The 16,414-nt window shown below is 43.5% G+C and overlaps 1 protein-coding gene across 1 annotated transcript in view; it reads left to right on the top strand.

The window, feature by feature from the left end:
* Positions 1–16,414, top strand: part of LOC311101907 (dedicator of cytokinesis protein 10-like) — a 107,708-nt gene that overhangs the window by 13,534 nt on the left and 77,760 nt on the right. Inside the window, exons 3-4 of the mRNA XM_084143148.1 lie at positions 13,577–13,649; positions 14,231–14,359. Of these exons, the coding sequence (XP_083999274.1) occupies positions 13,635–13,649; positions 14,231–14,359 (144 nt within the window). The 5' untranslated portion in view covers positions 13,577–13,634. The remainder of the gene's footprint in view (positions 1–13,576; positions 13,650–14,230; positions 14,360–16,414) is intronic.

The following is a 16,414-nucleotide window of genomic DNA, read 5'->3' as shown; positions in this document are numbered from 1 at the left end:
TCATGAAGAGGGCACAACAAAGCCTATTCCCCCTCAGGAGACTGAAAAGATTTGGCATGGGTCCTCAGATCCTCAAAAAAATCTACAGCTGCACCATCGAGAGCATCCTGACTGGTTGCATCACCGCCTGGTATGGCAACTGCTTGGCCTCCGACCGCAAGGCACTACAGAGGGTAGTGCGTACGGCCCATTACATCACTGGGGCCAAGCTTCCTGCCATCCAGGACCTCTATACCAGGCGGTGTCAGAGGAAGGCCCTCAAAATTGTGAAAGACTCCAGCCACCCTAGTCATAGACTGTTCTCTCTGCTACCGCACGGCAAGCGGTACCGGAGTGCCAAGTCTAGGTCCAAAAGCTTCTACCCCCAAGCCATAAGACTCCTGAATAGCTAATCATGGCTACCCGGACTATTTGCACTGCCCCCCCACCCCATCTTTTTACGCTGCTGCTACTCTGTTAATTATTTATGCATAGTCACTTTAACTCTACCCACATGTACATATTACTTCAACTACCTCATCTAGCAGGTGTCCCCGCACATTGACTCTGCACCGGTACCCCCCTGTATATATAGCCTCCCTACTGTTATTTTATTTTACTTCTGCTCTTTTTTTCTCAACACTTTTTTGTTGTTTTATTCTACTTTTTTTTATTAAAAATAAATGCACTGTTGGTTAAGGGCTGTAAGTAAGCATTTCACTCTGTCTGCACCTGTTGTATTCGGCGCATGTGGCCAATACAATTTGATTTGATTTGATTTGAGAAATTAGGGGTGTACATGGAGGAGGAAAAGAACACAAGCTGCTTATGTATGCAGACGATATTCTACTGCTGGTCTCTGATTCTCTTCAGTCTGTACCACCATTACTTACTTGTATTAAATCATATTCTAGTATGTCAGGCTACAAAATTAATTGGAATAAGTCGGAAGCAATACCAATTAATGCCATGTGTTACTCTGGAACCGTTACCCCATTTAATTTCAAATGGGTTCCTACTGGGATGAAATATTTGGGTATTAAGTTGAGCTCAAATTTGGAGGAAGTGATGGGACTAAATTTTGAGCCACTACTAGTCAAGATTAAGGCCAATTTAGAAAAATGGGAAAAGATAAAACTTTCTTTATGGGGAAAGATCTACGTGAATAAAATGGTTGTGGTCGCACAATTTTATTATATCTCTGCAATGTTACCTATGAATATTCCAGACCGGTATTTTAAACAATATGACAAATTAACTAAATACTTATATATGGGAAACAATTTATATATATATATAGGGGAAAAAATGTATTAATATGAAGAAGATGTGCTCACCAAGGGATGTAGGAGGCTTGGCTTTACCAGATGTTAAATTGTACAATTTATCACTAGAAATGGCTAAATTGGCGAATCATTGGGGCAAAGGGAATGCTGGGTTGGATTGGATAACAATAGAACGGGAACTAAGTTATCCTTTCACCCCTGTTGATACTCTGTCAAATAGTCTTACAGGGGCGAGGTCTGTTGAAACTCCCAACCCAATTTTGTTACACTCAAAAGAGGTGTGGAGAACAGTACACAAGGTATGTGGAATGTCACTTCTAAAACAAGGATACTCATCATTGTGGCACAATCCTAGGCTACGGATAGGAAATAAGTCTGTGTACTGGAAACAGTGGCTAATGAAAGGAATTCATACTATAGGTGATCTGTACAATGAAGATGTTTTAATATCATACTCAGATTTGGTACAAAAATATGATGTGGGAGAGAAGGGACATTTCTGGAAATATTTATAATTGAGAGAATGTTTGTTAACCGGCTATCAACAAAATCCAGGAAAGAACCCAATAGCTGAGTATTTGGAATTACCCAAACATAAAGCAGCAATGTATTACTCAATATTTAGTCATCTGCAGAGTAAAGACAGAACGATATGGTAAATTGACCTTAAGTGTGAAATTGAGGATGATACCTGGTTGAAGATCTTGTCCAGCTCAGGGAGGAACATAAGGGAAGCCAGGGGGAAACATACTCAATATAAGATACTACATAGGTTTTATTGGACCCCAACAAGGCTTCACAAGATTGGTCTGACCAATAATTCTCTGTTGGAAATGCAAAAAAGACACTAGAACATTTTTACACACAATATGGGAATGTACATTAGTGCTACCTTTCTGGAAGAATGTTAAAAAATATCTGGAGGAATGGTTGGGGTTAAGAATTCCAGTTTCACTGAGAATATGTCTCTTGGGCGATAGAACAGAGTTACCTAATGTAACAAATGAGGAATTTGCACTGATCACTGTTGGTATGGTTACAGCAGCTAGAGTAACCCTTAGAATTTGGAAGGGTCATGTCACTCCTACTCTGAAACAGTGGATAGAATCAATGTTGGAGGTAGCATCTTATGAACAAATGCTTGCTAGGATCACTGGTAGAAATGACAATTCTAGAAGCTGGACGCGTTTTATTTTCATGTTCCTAAGACTGGAAAGTGATTACTTATGCTTGTGAACCCATTTAGTTCTGTATTGAAGCTTGTGAGCTATGTTGGAGGATATGTCTGGATGTCATATTTTTTGTTTGTTTGTTTGTTTGGCACAGTGGTCTAAGGCACTGCATCACAGTGCTAGCTGTGCCACTAGAGATCCTGGTTCTAGTCCAGGCTCTGTCGCAGCCGGCCGCAACCGGGAGACCCATGGGCGGTGCACAATTGGTCCAGCGTCGTCCAAGGTAGGGGAGGGTTTGGCCGGCTGGACAGTCGTGAAGAGGGCACGACAAAGCCTATTCCCCCTCAGGAGACTAAAAAGATTTGGCATGGGTCCTCAGATCCTCAAAAAATTCTACAGCTGCACCATCGAGAGCATCCTGACTGGTTGCATCACCACCTGGTATGGCAACTGCTTGGCCTCCGACCGCAAGGCACTACAGAGGGTAGTGCGTACGGCCCAGTACATCACTGGGGCAAAGCTTCCTGCCATCCAGGACCTCTATACCAGGCGGTGTCAGAGGAAGGCCCTCAAAATTGTCAAAGACTCCAGCCACCCTAGTCATAGACTGTTCTCTCTGCTACCGCACGGCAAGCGGTACCGGAGTGCCAAGGCTAGGTCCAAAAGACTTCTCAACAGCTTCTACCCCCAAGCCATAAGACTCCTGAACAGCTAATCATGGCTACCCGGACTATTTGCACTGCCCCCCCACCCCATCCTTTTTACGCTGCTGCTACTCTGTTAAGTATTTATGCATAGTCACTTTAACTCTACCCACATGTACATATTACCTCAACTACCTCAACTAGCCGGTGCCCCCGCACATTGACTCTGCAACGGTACCCCCCTGTATATATAGCCTCCCTACTGTCACTTTATGTTACTTCTGCTCTTTTTTTTCTCAACACTTTTTTTTTGTTGTTGTTGTTTTATTCTTACTTTTTTTGTTAAAAATAAATGCACTGTTGGTTAAGGGCTGTAAGTAAGCATTTCACTGTAATGTCTGCACCTGTTGTATTCGGCGCATGTGACCAATAAAATTTGATTTGATTTGATTCCCACGGGGGGCCAGTATGAAAAAAAAACAAAAAACTTATCCATTCACTAACTGTAAGTCGCTCTGGATAAGAACGTCTGCCAAATGACTGAAATGTAAAATGAAATGTTTGTGGAAAAAAGGAAAAATAAATACAACTTTAATAAAATAAAATAAAAAACCTGTTTTTGCTTTGTCATTATTGGGTATTGGGTATAGATTGATGAGGGAATTTTTTTTTTTTTTGAATAAGTCTGTAACGTCACAAAATGTGGAAAAAGTCAAGGGGTCTGAATTTTTTGGCTATATTATTTCAATTATGCGAGTGCAATACAATAAGCTGGTAGGGACATAAAGCTATCAGCATTTAAACAACTTCTTGGTATTACATCATTATAGTCTATAAATTGCACATATAGGCTGTGACTTACTTAGAATTAAATACAAATTAAACGAAAACTGACTTATTAGTACCTTTTGAACTCATTTTTAAAAACACGAGTTTGGCCAGTCTGTGGCTTCAGGCTCATGCGATGGTGCCTGAAAAGCAGGCCAGCAGCAGAGAATACCCTTCCCACACTTGCAGAGCCACAGGGGATGCTAAAGGGCTGGGCGATATATAGAATTTTCGATTAATTTGAATGTATGTTTTTGCGCGATATTCCAAATGCCTGTTTCTCAATAATCAAGGTTTTGTAATGTGTTTTTTTTATGAGCGTTTATGTCCGCTTGTTCTTGTGTTGTATTTTTGGCCCGTCTTTCGCTCCTTCTGTGCTGTGTGCACCTCCCCATTTACACCAGAGATCTGTATATAATGAAGAGATGCACATCTCCACCCTAACAATGGGAGTCGTTGTCCCAAAGGCGGGAAGGCAGGCAACAAGCTTAGGTCCAAAATAAGCTCATAGAAACGCATTGGGCTTATTTTGGACAGATTTTAGCGAGTGTAACCTCTCGCTTCGCCTCTTCCTCTATGATTTACACACACCAAGCCTATCCCCCAGCCTCTCACGCCAACAAAGTTGAGAGGTCACATCTTCCTCTCTGACAAGCGGTTTGAACTCGCTATTTTCATTTGAAGTTTGGTCCAACAGAATGGACACCAAAACACATTGATAATTAAATTATTAGTGGGTCTTATGGTTGTGGAAGGCTTATATTTAGCCTAGGTATAACTTCACAAGCCCTGAATTCCTTAGATTATTGCTGACTGTTTGAAATGCAGTGTATTTGGCCTTTAATTGTACAACAACGCTTATTTAGAGAAAACATAAAACATTTGAGATATATATCGTGAATCGGCCATAAGTTTGAAAAAATTGAGATACGATTTTTAGGCCATATCGCCCAGCCGTAGGGGCAGACAGACCAAGCGAGCGAGAGCTCGCAGCTTTGGACGGGGAGTATGTGGAGCTCCACTGGATATGATGAGAGGCAGCTAACGTAATGAGTCTCCTCCCTCCCTCCTTCCTTCTCCCACCCCTTTCCGTCCTCCCAACAGACAAATTATGGGAGAAGACAGTCTGCAGTCAGTCAGGCCTCCCTCTCGCTTTCTTTTTTTCCTCTGTCTGTCTCTTTCGTGTTCTCCATATGTCTCCCCCTTCCCCATCTCTTCCCTTTCTCTCTCTCTCTCCCTTTCTCTTTCCCTCTCGTTCCCTTCCTGTCTCTCTCTCTCTCCCCCCCTCTCTTTCTCTCTCTCTCTCTCTCTCAATGCAATTCAATTAAAAAGTCATTTTGGCATGGAAATTGTTGTATATTAAGGTTGTACGTTTCGTACCTCCGTACTTACCATAGTTGTATGTGCAAAGCATCATGGGTGTAGAATGTTGTAGAAGAGCACGTTCAGATAAATGATCCCCGTCTCACGTCTCATCATTATTTAATTGTTATAAAGACGTGGTTATGAAACCCACGAGACATAACAAAAGATTGGCGACGAATAAGTCTGAACCTATGGGAACTAGCTATTCTGTCTGGAAGAAGTCGGTTTTTACACGTTTAAAACTGTTATTTTACATGGTACAGTCTAGGCTAATGTTAGCACAGTGTATTGCTAGCAGAGGCAAGTGCATAGTCGAGCTAGCTAAGAGAGAGTGTTAGTATTGTCATCTAGGCTTGAGCGGTATACCGTATAACAGGCTATTTGGAAATAGCCATGGGATGGTTTTTCAATACCGTCAATACCGTTTCTCAAATAATATATATATTTGTAGGTACTTCTTAATGAAATACCTGCAGTCAACTTGTGCAATACATTAGGAGATAAAGCAGATCGTGTTCTTCATTTCACCTGTCACATTATTTGACATTATGAAGCTTACTGTAGTTCCCCAGAACAGTTGAGCCAGTCGTGTGTTTGTTTGTAAACAACGGGAGAAAGCGGGAACGGGCGAGTCCAGTTGTGTATTGACAGGGGTCGCGTTTTATATTGAAAGTCAACGGTGTTGTTTAGCTTCAATAGAGTGATCAGGGATGTACAACTATAGTTTTCCTTCACAGAAAATACATTAGTACAACACATTTGGCAAATCATTTTCATCCGATGACAACAGAAGTGCAATTGGCTGAGTAAATTAGCTTCCAATGAAAAAGCAAGGTATATTTTGCAAAAACGATGCATGGCCATCACATTTTATAATGTTTATCATAGAAATAATGTAGCCAGCTACATTTCCTAATGTTTTGCTTAAAGTTCATCTTGCATTTTACTGGAGAAAAGTAGCTCCACATCAGTCAGAGCGCTGTCTGGCGATAGAATGCCTGTTAGTGAATACTCATCCGAGTGGAGAAGTGCAACTGAAGCACAAAATTAGTCTGATGCCGAGCAGAAATTACAATAAGAAGCATTTTAGATTTGCATTTACAAAACGCAGCAAGAGATTTCTTATGTGTTTTATCTTTTTGTCCTGCGTGAAAGACGTAGAATTCTGCGTTAACCCGACCCCTAAGTTTTACTTGATAGTTATTTAAGTAAGTGGCTGAATTAATAAGGTGACGGGGCATCATATTGTGTTAGCTTTTTGCTATGTTTGATAAGTCAAAGCCATTTGGATGAGTTATCTGTACAGCTGCCAGTGCTATCTTGATTTCCTTGCGTTCTTTTCCTCTCCATTCTCGGCCCATCTGCTCCTCCCTTATCTTCTCCGAGCAGAGCAGGCAGGCCCGTTGCCCTATCGACTCTAGACTTCACACAGACACAGCGTGTAAACATGTTGCTCCAGAGCCAGTACTGTTCTTCCTTCACATAGGCATGCGTCAAAACTTTGTTCATTTTTCATAATGTCTGTCATTTACATTTGCTTGTAAATATCCAAACTCACCAAAAAGGACATTCGGTAGCTCCTACCTATATATGTATAACTTTATGAGCTGGATTGCTGGTCTTTGCAATTCGTTTATTTTCATTTGTGCTCGTTAGCATATTTAGTTAGCAGCCTCCATGGAAACTCACTATTAGTTGTGCTAATTTTGTTAGCATTCTGATCATAAACGGCCAATGGGATTTTTTGCGTTTTTTTTATTTTCTGCACCCCCTTGTGTACTAAGCCGGTTATACCGTAAATGTGAAAAAATGAAAATCTGGATACCGCCCAACCCTATCGTTATGGACGGCAGAAAAGGATTTGAGATACAATTTGGGAAACATTTGGGAAACAATGTGATTAAAAGGGGAGGAAAGCAAAGGGACATTTATTCAACTGTGAAGGTGAACTTTAGGTACTGTCCTTTGCCGTTTGGAATCACAAGTGTGCCAGCGCTGTTCCAGAGGGCGATGGACCAGATCGTGAGTGTATTGCCAGGAGTACAATGCTACCTGAATGACATCCTCGTTACTGGAAAGGACGAAGAGGACCATCTCCAAAATGTAGATTCGACCTTACAGAGATTGAAGGACTACAGACTGCGAGTTCGTAAGGACAAATGTGCATTCTTTCAATCGTCTGTTAAATACCTTGGACACGTCATTGACGCTACGGGCCTCCACAAGGCTCTGTCCAAGGTCAATGCTATCTTGGACAGCCCAGCTCCTCAGAATGTGAGCAAACTACGTTCTTTCCTGGAGTTACTAAATTACTATGGACGCTTTATCCAAAGCTTAGCAACAAAGCTGAAGCCGCTGCATCAGTTGCTTTGTCAGGACAAAACATGGAAATGGACAGAACAATGAAAGGAAGCATTCGTGAAAACCAAGGAAACACTTCTGAAATCTGAGGCATGGACACACTTTGACCCGTCATTGCCCATCCAACTAGCTTGTGATGCTAGTCCATATGGTGTGGGAGCAGTCGTGTCCCATATCATGGCTTCAGGTGAAGGGAAGCTGATCGCTTTCGCATCGAGGACATTGAAGTAAATACGCACTGATAGAACGAGAAGCTCTAGTGTTTGGAGTGCGTAATTTTCACCAGTATCTGGACCGCATACTTGGATTCTGTCACTTGCTACAAGCAGAGTGCAAAGGTGGGCTTTGTTGTTGTCAGCACACACCTACGACATCAAGTACCGCAAGTCAGAACTGCACAGCAATGCAGATGGACTCTCCAGGTTAGCACTACCTGTGGTCAAACCAGATTCATGCCAAGTGGACATCTTCTACTTCAGGCAAGTGGAGAACGCACTAGTCACTTCCTCACAAGTGCGGAGAAACACCAGAAACTACCCAGTGTTATCTGAAGTGATGGACATCAACATCAAAGGTACAGGAGATGCTCCGGAACTGAAACCTTACCTTTCCAGGAGAACTGAGCTGTCAGTACAGACCGGTTGCCTGGTGTGGGGGAGGAGAGTTATCATTACGCCTTCGCTGAGGAAACCAGTGTTACAACAGTTACGCTCAGGTCATTGTGGAATGATTTGCATTGAGGTGAAAGTGAAAACATGTTCCTCATGTCAGAAGGTTCGCAAAGTACATCAACTTCCACCTCTTCATCCGTGGGATTGACCGGAAGAGGCGTGGCAATGCATACACATCGACTTTTTACATTTACGTCATTTTGCAGACGCTCTTATCCAGAGCGACTTACAAATTGGTGCATTCACCTTATAGCCAGTGGGATAACCACTTTACAATATATATATTTTTTTTGGGGGGGGGGTGGGGTGGGGTAAGGGGGGGTAGAAGGATTACTTTATCCTATCCCAGGTATTCCTTAAAGAGGTGGGGTTTCAAGTGTCTCCGGAAGGTGGTGAGTGACTCCGCTGTCCTGGCGTCGTGAGGGAGCTTGTTCCACCATTGGGGTGCCAGAGCAGCGAACAGTTTTGACTGGGCTGAGCGGCAACTGTGCTTCCGCAGAGGTAGGGGGGCCAGCAGGCCAGAGGTGGATGAACGCAATGCCCTCGTTTGGGTGTAGGGACTGATCAGAGCCTGAAGGTACAGAGGTGCCGTTCCCCTCACAGCTTCGTAGGCAAGCACCATGGTCTTGTAGCAGATGCGAGCTTCAACTGGAAGCCAGTGGAGTGTGCGGAGGAGCGGGGTGACGTGAGAGAACTTGGAAAGGTTGAACACCAGACGGGCTGCGGCATTCTGGATGAGTTGTAGGGGTTTAATGGCACAGGCAGGGAGCCCAGCCAACAGCGACTTGCAGTAATCCAGACGGGAGATGACAAGTGCCTGGATTAGGACCTGTGCCGCTTTCTGTGTAAGGTAGGGTCGTACTCTGCAAATGTTGTAGAGCATGAACCTGCAGGATCGGGTCACCACCTTGATGTTAGCGGAGAACGACAGGGTGTTGTCCCCGGGAGGAAGAGCAGCTCCTTCTTGCCGAGGTTCAGCTTGAGGTGGTGATCCGTCATCCACACTGATATGTCTGCCAGACATGCAGAGATGCGATTCGCCACCTGGTTATCAGAAGGGGGAAAGGAGAAGATTAGTTGTGTGTCGTCTGCGTAGCAATGATAGGACAGGCCATGTGAGGATATGACAGAGCCAAGTGACTTGGTGTATAGCGAGACTTCACAGTTCCATTCAAAGACAGAATGTTTCTCGTGGTAGTGGACCTCGTGGTAGTGGCCCAAATCCCTGTCATTCGCAGGAGAAAGAGACGGAGATATCGTGGACGTAAGTCGGGGTGCCATGTAAGGATCCGACGGCGAGCAAGTAAACTGCCTCTTCCATCAATCCTATTAGCCAATGTTTAATCATTTGAAAATAAATTAGATGACCTAAGATTACGGTTATCCTACCAACGGGACATTGAAAACTGTAATATCTTATGTTTCACCAAGTCGTGGCTAAACGACGACATGGACAACATACAGCTGATGGGATATACGCTACATCGGCTGGATAGAACGGTTGACTCCGGTAAGACAAGGGGTGGGGGTCTGTGTATATTTGTAAACAACAGCTGGTGCACAAATCAAATACTAAGGAAGTCTCAAGGTTTTGCTCGCCTGAGGTAGAGTATCTTATGATAAGCTGTAGACCACACTATTTACCAAGAGAGTTTTCATCTATATTTTTCATAGCTGTCTATTTACCACCACAAACCAATGCTGGCATTAAGATTGCACTCAATGAGCTGTATAAGGCCATAAGTAAACAGGAAAACGCTCATCCAGAGGCAGCGCTCCTAGTGGCCGGGGACTTTAATGCAGGGAAACTTAAATCAGTTTTACCTAATTTCTACCAGCATGTTAAATGTGCAACCAGAGGGAAAAAAACTCTAGACCACCTTTACTCCACACACATAGACGCATACAAAGCTCTCCCTAGCCCTCCATTTGGCAAATCTGACCATAACTCTATCCTCCTGATTCCTGCTTATAAGCAAAAACTAAAGCAGGAAGCACCAGTGACTCGGTTAATAAAAAAGTGGTCAGATGACGCAGATGCTAAGCTACAGGACTGTTTTGCTAGCACAGACTGGAACATGTCCGGGATTCTTCAGATAGCATTGAGGAGTACACCACATCAGTCACTAGCTTCATCAATATGTGCATCGATGACGTCGTCCCCACAGTGACTGTACGTACATACCCCAACCAGAAGCCATGGATTACAGGCAACATCCGCACTGAGCTAAAGGGTAGAGCTGCCGCTTTCAAGGAGCGGGACTCTAACCTGCACGCTTATAAGACATCCTGCTATGCCCTCCGACGAACCATCAAACAGGTAAAGAGTCAATACAGGACTAAGATTGAATCGTACTACACCGGCTCTGACGCTCTATACCAGGCAGTCTCAGAGGAAGGCCCTAAAAATTGTCAAAGACTCCAGCCACCCTAGTCATAGACTGTTCTCTCTGCTACCGCACGGCAAGCGGTACCGGAGCGCCAAGTCTAGGTCCAAAAGGCTTCTCAACAGCTTCTACCCCCAAGCCATAAGACTCCTGAACAGCTAATCATGGCTACCCAGACTATTTGCACTGCCCCCCCACCCCCACCCCATCTTTTTACACTGCTGCAACTCTGTTAATTATTTATGCATAGTCACTTTAACTCTACCCACATGTACATATTACCTGAACTACCTCAACTAGCCGGTGTCCCCGCAAATTGACTCTGCACCGGTACCCCCCTGTATATAGCCTCCCTACTGTTATTTTATTTTACTTCTGCTCTTTTTTTCTCAACACTTTTTTGTTGTTGTTGTTTTTTAAAACTTTTTTATAAAAAAATAAAGGCATTGTTGGTTAAGGGCTGTAAATAAGCATTTCACGGTAATGTCTACACCTGTTGTATTCGGCGCATGTGGTAAATACAATTTGATTTGATGTGCAAAGCATCATGGGTGTTGAATGTTGTAGATGAGCACATTCAGATAACGTGAACTGAACTGATCAGTGTTGGAAAAAGTACTAAATTGTAATACTTGAGTAAAAGTAAAGATACTGAAATAGAAAATGACTCAATTAAAGTGAAAGTCACCGAGGAAAATACTACTTGAGTAAAAGTAACTGTTTTTAAATGTACTTAAGTACAGTGGTGTAAAAAGTACATCAAAATCCCTATATATTAAGCAGACGGCAAGATTTTCATGTTTTTATTTTATTTACGGAGAGCCAGGGGCACACTCCAACACTCAGACATCATTTACAAAGGAGTATTTGTGTTTAGTGAGTCCGCCAGATTAAAGGCAGTGGGGATGACAACCTTTTATATTGATAGGTGTGTGAATTGGACCATATTGCTGTCCTGCCTGAGCAATCGAAATGTAACGAGTACTTTTGGGTGTCAGGGAAAATGTATGGGAGTAAAAAGTACATATTTTCTTTAGGAATATAGTGGAGTAAAAGTAGTCAAAAATATAAATAGTAGAGTAAAGTACAGACACCCAAAAAAACAACTTACAGTGGGGAAAAAAGTATTTAGTCAGCCACCAATTGTGCAAGTTCTCCCACTTAAAAAGATGAGAGAGGCCTGTAATTTTCATCATAGGTACACGTCAACTATGACAGACAAAATGAGAAAAGAAAATCACATTGTAGGATTTTTAAAGAATTTATTTGCAAATTATGGTGGAAAATAAGTATTTGGTCAATAACAAAAGTTTCTCAATTATTTGTTATATACCCTTTGTTGGCAATGAAACAGGTCAAACGTTTTCTGTAAGTCTTCACAAGGTTTTCTCACACTGTTGCTGGTATTTTGGCCCATTCCTCTATGCAGATCTCCTCTAGAGCAGTGATGTTTTGGGGCTGTCGCTGGGCAACACGGACTTTCAACTCCCTCCAAAGATTTTCTATGGGGTTGAGATCTGGAGACTGGCTAGGCCACTCCAGGACCTTGAAATGCTTCTTACGAAGCCACTCCTTCGTTGCCCGGGCGGTGTGTTTGGGATCATTGTCATGCTGAAAGACCCAGCCACGTTTCATCTTCAATGCCCTTGCTGATGGAAGGAGGTTTTCACTCAAAATCTCGCAATACATGGCCCCATTCATTCTTTCCTTTACACGGATCAGTCGTCCTGGTCCCTTTGCAGAAAAACAGCCCCAAAGCATGATGTTTCCACCCCCATGCTTCACAGTAGGTATGGTGTTCTTTGGATGCAACTCAGCATTATTTGTCCTCCAAACACGACGAGTTGAGTTTTTACCAAAAAGTTCTATTTTGGTTTCATCTGACCATATGATATTCTCCCAATCCTCTTCTGGATCATCCAAATGCACTCTAGCAAACTTCAGACGTGCCTGGACATGTACTGGCTTAAGCAGGGGGACACGTCTTGCACTGCAGGATTTGAGTCCCTGGCGGCGTAGTGTGTTACTGATGGTAGGCTTTGTTACTTTGGTCCCAGCTCTCTGCAGGTCATTCACTAGGTCCCCCCGTGTGGTTCTGGGATTTTTGCTCACCGTTCTTGTGATCATTTTGACCCCACGGGGTGAGTACTTGCGTGGAGCCCCAGATCGAGGGAGATTATCAGTGGTCTTGTATGTCTTCCATTTCCTAATAATTGCTCCCACAGTTGATTTCTTCAAACCAAGCTGCTTACCTATTGCAGATTCAGTCTTCCCAGCCTGGTGCAGGTCTACAATTTTGTTTCTGGTGTCCTTTGACAGCTCTTTGGTCTTGGCCATAGTGGAGTTTGGAGTGTGACTGTTTGAGGTTGTGGACAAGTGTCTTTTATACTGATAACAAGTTCAAACAGGTGCCGTTAATACAGGTAACGAGTGGAGGACAGAGGAGCCTCTTAAAGAAGAAGTTACAGGTCTGTGAGAGCCAGAAATCTTGCTTGTTTGTAGGTGACCAAATACTTATTTTCCACCATAATTTGCAAATAAATTCATAAAAAATCCTACAATGTGATTTTCTGGATTTTTTTCTTCTAATTTTGTCTGTCATAGTTGACGTGTACCTATGATGAAAATTACAGGCCTCTCTCATCTTTTTAAGTGGGAGAACTTGCACAATTGGTGGCTGACTAAATACTTTTTTTCCCCACTGTAAGTATTTTTACCTAGTTACTTTACACCACTGGAACTGATCCCCGTCTCCCGTCTCATCATTATTGAATTGTTATGAAGACGTGGTTATGAAGCCCACAAGACATAACAGAAAGTGTTAATCACATACATGCCAAAGCAAACACAAAGAAACATATCAAATCTCTCTCTCCCTCACAGGAAGCTGTACAAGGCGGAGAAGTTGCCCTCCCACTCCTTTGAGATTGACCATGAGGACATGGACAAGGATGAGGTCAGGCCTGTTTCATGGATCCTTTTCCCTTTAAAGTGCACTACTTTTGAACAGGGCCCATATGGCTCTTGTCAATAGTAGTGCACTATATATGGAATAGGGTGTCATTTGTGATGTAGCCTGAGTATGATGAATAGTCAGAGGCCATTGATTAGCCCTACTGTTAAACTGTCATAATGCATGTCTGCTCGCATATTTCTTCTGTTTTTGGTCGAGCGCCATTGAGTACAAGCTTAATTCAATTGAGTTCAACTGAGCCAGAATCAATGACTCTCCAAAAACAATATCCTGGCTCCTCCAGGTCTCGGCTCTGTTACAACAGATGTATGTTCCTGACAAATCAGGCATCATAGAATGAAATAAAACAAAGTATCATATTGTATCTCGATGGCAGACATATTTAGACCTTGGTTATTGAGACATGGGTTAGTCCCAAATGGCACCCTTTGTAGTGAACTACTTTTGACCAGAGCCCTATAAAGTTGTATTCCCTAAAAGTAGTGCATTTTATGGGGAATAGTTTGCCATTTGGGACATACCCATCGAGCCTGATTTAAAGATGTTTGTTTTGGTTTTTGCAGGACACAACGTCTTTGTCCTCGTCTAAAGGAGGAGGAGGAGGAGGAGGAGGAGGGATTGGTGTGTTCCGATCGGGGTGGCTCTATAAAGGGAACTTCAATAGCACTGTCAACAACAGCATCACTGTTCGGGTGAGGAAGTGTGCCCCCCCCCCCCCCCCCCCCCCCTCTCAATTCAATTCAAAGGGCTTTATTGGCATGGGAAACAGACACTATATAAAAAAAAGTATGTGGACACTCCTTCAAATTAGTGGATTTGGCTATTTCCCGTTGCTGACAGGTGTATACAATCGAGCACACAGCTATGCAATCTCCATAGACCAACATTGGCAGTAGAATGGCCTTACTGAAGAGCTCAGTGACTTTCAAAGTGGCACCGTCATAGGATGCCACCTTTCCAACAAGTCAGCTCGTCAAATTTCTGCCCTGCTAGAGCTGCCCCGGTCAATTGTATGTGCTGTTATTGTGAAGTGGAAACGTCTAGCAGCAACAACGGCTCAGCCGTACAAGCTCACAGAATGGGACCGTCGAGTGCTGAAGTGCGTAGCGCGTAAAAATTGTCTGTCCTCGGCTGCAACACTCACTACCGAGTTCCAAACTGCCTCTGGAAGCAACGTCAGCACAATAACTGTTCGTCGGGAGCTTCATGAAATGGTTTTCCATGGCCGAGCAGCTGCACACAAGCCTAAGATCACCATGTGCAATGCCAAGCGTCAGCTGGAGTGGTGTAAAGCTTGCTGCCATTGGACTCTGGAGCAGTAGAAACGCGTTCTCTGGAGTGATGAATCACGCTTCACCATCTTGCAGTCCGACGGGTGAATCTGGGTTTGGCGGATGCCAGAAGAACGCTACCTGCCCCAATGCATAGTGCCAACTGTAAAGTTTGTTGGAGGAGGAATAATGGTCTGGGGCTGTTTTTCATGGTTCGGGCTAGCCCCTTAGTTCCAGTTATGGAAAATCTTAACGCTACAGCATACAATGACATTCTAGATGATTCGATGCTTCCAACTTTGTGGCAACAGTTTAGGGAAGGCCCTTTCCTGTTTCAGCATGACAATGCCCCCGTGCACAAAGCGAGGCCCATACAGAAATGGTTGTCGAGAACGGTGTGGAAGAACTTGACTGGCCTACACAGAGCCCTGACCTCAACCCCATCGAACACCTTTGGGATGAATTGGAACGCCGACTACGAGCAAGGCGTAATCGCCCAACATCAGTGTCCGACCTCACTAATGCTCTTGTGGCTGAATGGAAGCAAGTCCCCGCAGCAACATTCCAACATCTAGTGGAAAGCCTTCCCAGAAGAGTGGAGGCTGTTATAGCAGCAAAGGGGGGACCAACTCCAGGTTAATGCCCATGATTTTGGAATGAGATGTTCGACAAGCAGGTGTCCACATACTTTTTGTAGTGTATGTTTACATTGCTAAAGCAAGTGAAATAGATAATAAACATTTCAAATGTCATATTATGCCAATGTACAGTGTTATAACGATGTGCAAATAGTTAAAGTACAAAAGGGAAAATAAATCAACTTCACTGAATGCTCTTTTCTTGTGGCAACAGGTCACAAATCTTGCTGCTGTGATGTCACATTGTGGTTTTTTTACCCAATAGAAATGGGAGTTAATCAAAATTGGATTTCTTTTCAAATTCTTTGTGGGTCTGTCTCTCGTGCTCTCTCTTTGATACCTGTACTCCTTTCTTTTTGAAGTTTCTTCCCCTCTCTCCACCATCTTTTTTCTACATCTTCGTAGGACTCTTTCCTACTACATTCATTTCTCTCACACATACTCTCTCTCTCACACACACACTCTCACACACACACTCACACACACACTCTCACACACACACACTCTCACACACACACTCTCGCTCACACACACTCTCTCACACACACACTCTCACACACACACTCTCTCACACAAACTCTCTCTCACACACACACTCTCACACACACACATTTCTTGACTCTCTCTCTCTCTTTTCTCTATCATCGCACTCTTTTCCTGGTCTCCCTCTCAGCCTCTCCCTCCCATCCTGTCTTCTGACAAAGCAGACTCTTAGTCTGACCGGCCCTGCAGGGTCCTCGCGCTCTTTTATGACCTCATCAGTCCCCTGATTGTGGCTTTATGTTATGGCCTGTTCTCTTCTAAGGAGACCTTGTGTTAATGTAGAGCACCACTGGCC

This window comes from Coregonus lavaretus (genome assembly GCF_964263955.1).
Source record: "Coregonus lavaretus genome assembly, chromosome: 26".
Lineage (NCBI taxonomy): Eukaryota > Metazoa > Chordata > Actinopteri > Salmoniformes > Salmonidae > Coregonus > Coregonus lavaretus.
The sequence above is the reverse complement of the archived record's forward strand: the minus strand, read 5'-3'. Positions and strand labels throughout refer to the sequence as shown.